This window comes from Drosophila eugracilis, unplaced genomic scaffold (genome assembly GCF_018153835.1).
Source record: "Drosophila eugracilis isolate 14026-0451.02 unplaced genomic scaffold, ASM1815383v1 contig_353, whole genome shotgun sequence".
Taxonomy (NCBI): Eukaryota; Metazoa; Arthropoda; class Insecta; order Diptera; family Drosophilidae; genus Drosophila; species Drosophila eugracilis.
Window position 1 is genome coordinate 1,970,337 of NW_024573209.1, and position 6,172 is coordinate 1,976,508.

The 6,172-nt window shown below is 38.2% G+C and overlaps 1 protein-coding gene across 1 annotated transcript; it reads right to left on the reverse strand.

The window, feature by feature from the left end:
* Positions 1 to 5,194: 5,194 nt before the first annotated feature.
* On the reverse strand, positions 5,195 to 5,683 carry LOC108105771 (partner of bursicon). The gene is made up of 2 exons (XM_017212494.2): positions 5,423 to 5,683; positions 5,195 to 5,365 (listed from the first exon to the last, which is right to left on the reverse strand). Exons 1-2 carry the CDS (start codon positions 5,675 to 5,677, stop codon positions 5,195 to 5,197), a joined length of 426 nt encoding a protein of 141 aa, XP_017067983.1. The 5' UTR covers positions 5,678 to 5,683.
* Positions 5,684 to 6,172: the final 489 nt, after the last annotated feature.

Consider the following 6,172-nt stretch of genomic DNA (forward strand, 5'->3'; position numbering starts at 1 on the left):
TCCACTACGGCTGGCGGGCGTTTCCGTTTCGGGCTTTTGTTAGCATTTTAGCAGTTCATTTATGCGGCTTACAGGGTAGGAGAGCGAAGGAGGATGCGGCACATGTGACCGGAAAAGCCCTGTTAGTAACGCAAAATGGTCACCAAAGTGGTTGAGTGCTTGTTAGTTTGCGGGATGTCTCGGGGAATATTGAGCTTTGACAATGTGTTTTTCCTCGGCTCTTCCTGGTTTTTTTAGCACTTAAAAAGTGGAAGATTTCTCAATAAGTTTTAATTATTAATGGAAAAGACTTAGTAAATGTTATTCAAGTTTTCTCAATCAGCTTAAAGGTCTTCATTAAGTTTTTTTTTTAGGGAAAGATACATAAATTCTTAAAGTACTTACTTTTATACATGCTTAAATATTTAATACCAATACCAAATGTTTTAAAACATAAACTAAAACCCGAAATAAAATTTAATTATCCGCAGTGCTGGTATTTCTATGCAACCTCTTAAGAGATGCTGCAGTCCTCGGCTTCATCTACTTACCCGCGTTGCTCGATTGCAGTTAAGCTTTCCCCATTACCCCCTCACACTTTCCCTTGCGTTTTTCATCTTTTTACCCTTTGGCCATATTTTCCAGGCGACTTTCCTGTTGTGCTCGTATATGTGTATGAATTATATGCTGCACACTTTTTAACCCTTGGCATATTTTACAAGCTGCTTTACTTGCCTCATACTTATACTTTACTCTCCAATAAACACACAAACGCACTTACCCCAGAGTTTGTACATGGATGTCAGGAGTGCATGTGTGTTTGTAGGTTTTCCTTTCCTTTTCTGTTTTTTTTTTGCTTTCTGCTGCTCGTTTGTCGTGGCCTCAAGTGCGCTGGCGAGTTCATAAATTTGCCCACTGGGGCGTATGAGTAATGTGCCAAAGGGGCTTCGCTTTCTTCATGTATAAGTGTGTGTGCAACATCACAAAAACGCTAGTAGAAATGAAAAAAAATATGTATATATGGGAAAAAAATCTAAAAGCCATAGGCCAGCAGGCAACATATGTTGACTTCAATTTAATATTCTTTCCTTTTAGGAATTGCTTTTCAAAAGGTGGAAAGAAGTTAAAAGTTCAAACGAAGAAATGAAACTAAGCTGGAACTAAAGTTTATTTCTTAAAGAATTTAGGAGAGTTACCATATAAAGAACTAACTCATGGATATTAAATCATAAGTACTAAAACTTTCATACTTGGACCATTTTTTGCTGAGTTTTTTTTTGACAAAAAATTAAGTATACGTCTTTTGAAAGCAGAGAGAACGGTTTTGTTGCATAGTTCCAAACGTTTACCACTTTAGCCAAGCCTTTTAATTTTCTTTGTTGCAATCTCTCAGCATATCATCTCATGTTTATTGTCCATTATTATAATTGCACAATCTTGACGATAGCAAAGGTGTCCAGGTCTTGGGCCAGTTTTTCCTTTAGTTGCCCACATCCGGTCAACTGCTGGCGTTTATCATAATTGCAGTTCATTTGCATGCCCGGGAAAATGCAGCTTGCTTTCCACATACATATTTTTTGTATTTTTTACTAGCACTGCTGGTGCTCTCTTCATCTTCGCTGCTGTCGCCTGTCGCCGCCTCTCATGCGGCAACAGCAACTGTCGCCGTTGCTGTCACTTGATGTCGCAACGCATTAGAATATGTTGCATGTTGCCCCTTTCGGCCCATTCCCCTGCTACTCCCCCTTGCCTAGAATCAGCAACTAGCAACCTGCAACGGTTGCAGTTGCATATGCAATATGCAGGCGCGGGCAAATTTTTATCTTATGACAGCTGCTGCTACCTCCGTTGTAGTAATACACTTCCAGGGGGTATTTTAACTTGAAAAAGAAGTTTGAAATCTAAACTTAACATAAAAATTGCTTATAAATATACTTTTTGTGTGAAATTATGTTTATAATTGTGGAGTTCTTATTGTGTTCTATTCAAAAAAGCTTTTTAAGAATATAAAGTTAGTAAGTTTGTGGAATTTGGATATTAAAACTATTCTAATTTTTATGTGTCTTAAAAATAACTTTAAGAACTCTTTAAAAAAGTAAAATACTTTACAATAATTGATACATATTATGAATATTTTTTCCTAGGCTGGAACCAAACCACACAACCTTAATAAAATGATTTTCTGTTAAAGAATATGACAGGGCACTTAATAATTCGCCTTTTCCCTAAAATTCATATTGGCTCTGCTGATTCAGTTGCAGTTGCTAGTCGGAAAAAATATGTTGCTGTCATACTTGGTATTGTTGTTGTTGTTGCTGTTGCCTTGTTGCATGTTATGCCCTACGCACATGCGGCTGCTGCTGGCTGAGGAGCTGGCATAGTCATATAGTTGCTGCAAGGAGGAGAAGGCGCCCGAAAACAAATGTCAGCTGTAAAAATCATAAATTTAATGCAAAATGCAAAAACGCTTTGCGCTTCGTTGCGCTTTTACTCTCTGACAGGTGACCCCTTTCACCTCGCATTTGGTCCACCCTAGCCCACAGCAGTCGGCATTTGTGCCTCTTCTAACTGAAATATGATATATGCGAGGTTCTAGACGGAAACATTGCCACAATGTTGCATCCTGAATGCTCTTTTATACAGGAAAAGTTAAGGCAAATGGGTAATGTAGAGGAAAGTAAGGGAAGAATGTTTAGATAAGGGATTAAAAGTCATTTGCAGGAAAGCATTTTGTTAGAAACTTATATATGTTTATGTTAATTAAGCTATATATCATTAATTAAAAAATATTAATTCAATGTAAATATTATAATTAAATCAGAATTATAATAAATACCAACTCCTATTGTTGTTCTGCGAATTTATTAATAACCTGAGCTTAATCCATAAATTATTTTCTATGCCATTCTTTGGATATGTCAGGTGGCATTAGGCTAAACTATAGTTATAATAAACACAACATAAATTTCAATCAGAAAGGGAGGCGATCGACGTCTATAGGCAATCAAAGAGATCTGAGAAAAGAGCCAAGAAAATACGTTTTGAGATAAAGCCAATCAATGATGTCACGCCTTCTTGTCTTTCTGGCCATTAATGTGGGTTGATTGTGTTAAAGGCTGAGTGGTAATACGACAGTGTCTTGACACTAAAAGCATTTTTCCATTCAACAAAAATCATTTGTTATTGTTGTTGTTGTTTACATTTCGCCTTGAGCTTTCATTAAAAACAAACAGAAATATATTTCACGAAATGACAAACATATCAAATTAATTGCGAATTCATGCAAATGAGCTTTGGGTAAGAAATAAAGAATCCCAAATGATGAAAATTAATTGCCAATATTAACGCGTTTTAACACAAAAAGTATGTTAGATATTGTATAAGCGATAACCAGCAGCCACAATAACAATAAAGTAGCATTCGAGTTAATGTTTATATACATTTTTTGTCCCCTTTTTTTGTGAGTTTCAAATTTGTTATTAATTAACATTCATTAATTATCATCAAAGTGACTCGGAAGAATATATAGATACTTAACGTCGCCTGCGTTTAATTTATAACTTATTGATATTCAGCAATTTATTTAACACGCTGCTTGCATTCAATTTGGCTCACTGCTAGGGAAATTTATGGTAGTATTTAGGGATCAAAGTTAATAAATATTCAGTACAGCTTAAGTTTCTATCATGTTCTTAGAACATTCGATTATTTCCATAACTAAATTGATCCGCACTTGCCCATTCAATCTTCGATTGAAGCTAAATGAGTTATTCAGCTGGCACAATGGACCAGTAATTGGTTGTGGAAACCCGTTCGTTTATAGACTGTATAATTTGATTACCCTAATGAAATGTTAAAACTTTTGAGTGATCATCTGAGATGCCCGGTAGTTTGTGCACTACGTGACTCCATCCGGGATGATGGAACTAAACTAAAGCTGCTGCGGCTCAATGTATGTTATAAATATAAATATATAATTTATATTGTGTCGGCACGTTGCTGTTGATGGAGCCACTGACGCGCGATGCCCACCCAGGTACCCCCCATGCCCGCACTCCGTGGAACCTTGGACCACTGGAAGATCACTTTGGTTCGATGTTAATGGGCGTGTCAACTAAATTATGAGTTTCGCACACACGAACGAAAGGCGGGCAGGGCAACACACAGGACCGACTGTAGCTGTATAGCTGGCGGGGCAGATGAGGAGAGGAGATCCCATCCCTCCAGCTGAGGCAAGTAAGTATATGGGGAGCGGTGGAAAAATGCTTAAGTAAATTACAGTGCGTGCAAATGTGCTTGTGAACATGGAATTATAATTTAGCCCCGAACCGAGAGCCGAGTTCCGTTCCAAACCGCTCCAATTTACAATTAGTCGATGTTCTGGCCCCCTGCCTTTACTTGGTTGGATTTTTTTTCCTTTTTAATCAATTCAGCCCAGTACTTGCATGTCTGTAAAATGGAAACAAAAAACTAGGGAAAATAATGATGAAAATTAACAACCAGAAAGCGGTTTTCATCTTAAGTGCAGTTTACGCTTGATTATTATGTTTGCGGGACGAGTTTCCGGGTGGTTAAGCATCGAGTCCCGCACAGATGCCAACATGAATATGCCCAGGACTGGACCTTCGACTAAATGAGTTAATTTGCCAGCCCAGGCCCAGTCAAAAAGTTAACATGCTCTTCTCGCTGGCATTTTCCTCAAAACAAAATGCCTGGGCCAATGACGACTGATGTATTCCATTTTGGTTGCAATCAATTTTTGCCCTCCAGTGATATGTCAAACATTTTCAGATTCAGATTTGGTTGTTTTTTATGTTTTGTATTTTTGGAAAAATCAAAGTTCATGCATACATGGAGTAACGCAAATACCCCAGAGACCAATGCCGACTGTATTTTCAATCAAACAGATGTTAGCCTTTGGGTTATCGAATACCGAAGCAATATATGTTCTCCGAAAAAATAAAACTGCATTCTATGCATTCTATCAAGTGATGGCTAGTGTAATCAAAAACGGCTGTCACAATGGAATTTGAAATAAAATTCATAAGGAATATTGGATGAGAGTGTGAAATAATATATTACCATTCTAGTAGTTAGTTAGTTCTCTGGAATGGAAAGCTAAAAACATCGATCAATAGGTAAGTCTATTATATATTTAATATATTTGAAATATCTTTACTACGAATTGTTTAGAAATTGTTAGCATATCTGGATATTAACGCGTAAAATCGCCGCACTTGAAGCACTTGCATTCGGTTGGCTCACGAAGGCGAATATCCATGCTGCCCATTTCCGGAGAGGTCAGACGAGTACCATCCGGATCATAGCAGTGGGTGAGAGTGATGACCTTTTCCTTGAGAAAGCTTTCGCGGCAGCAATAACACTCCTACGGGCATCAGTATTTAATATACAAATTATAAATATGAGATCAGACTCAACTTACTTTCAGAAACCCCGTGGGAGTGATCACCGATGGCTGCACCTGACTATTGCACAATCCCTCACACTTGTTAACGATGACATCGGCATTGCAGGTCCTCTGCATCCTGCCCAGCTCATCGAACTCCTCTTTGATCAAATGGATCTCCGACTTCAAGGTCTCACAGTTCTCATCGCCAGTTCCCTGGCTATAACGTAATGCCCTGAGGCACTGAGGCATTAGAACTGCGGCAACGAAGAGCAACTCCTGGACATGCATTCTGACCCACTCCTAATGCCCTACTGTTGGCCATCGCTTCATCCGGAGGCGCTTTTATATGGAGGACACAGGCTGAACTCCATTGGATTCCATGATATATGTCAATGACTGGCTGATGGAATGTTTGTGTCCTGCCCAGCGGGTGAAAATTTAGTCGGTTAGATTGCGGTAGGACCAGGGCAATTTTCCCATCATTTTTCTGTTCTGTTAATTGGTGATTAAATCCAACGACTCGACCACAAGTTGTGATGTGTTTGGGCGAAAAGCTTTACGAATTTATCGATTGTTTTTTGGTGAGAAAATGCACTTTTTAGGGAAGAGATTTCGCTAAAAAGTATGTTAATTTAGTATTTATAGTATCTTTAAAATGAGTAATAGTTATTTCCCATAAACAGGCTCATATTTTTGGCTTTCAATCTGCAGACGATTATATTTTTCCAGGGGCTTTCCGGCACTTTTCCGGCTACGTAAACATATAAAAAAAATGAAATCGCA

Excerpts from the sequence above, each read along its gene's own strand:
- LOC108105771 (XM_017212494.2), bottom strand. The coding sequence starts at position 5,677 with ATGCATGTCCAGGAGTTGCTCTTCGTTGCCGCAGTTCTAATGCCTCAG. Across the intron at positions 5,366-5,422 it reads CTCCCACGGGGTTTCTGAAA|GAGTGTTATTGCTGCCGCGA; the intron begins GTAAGTTGAGTC and ends TGATGCCCGTAG.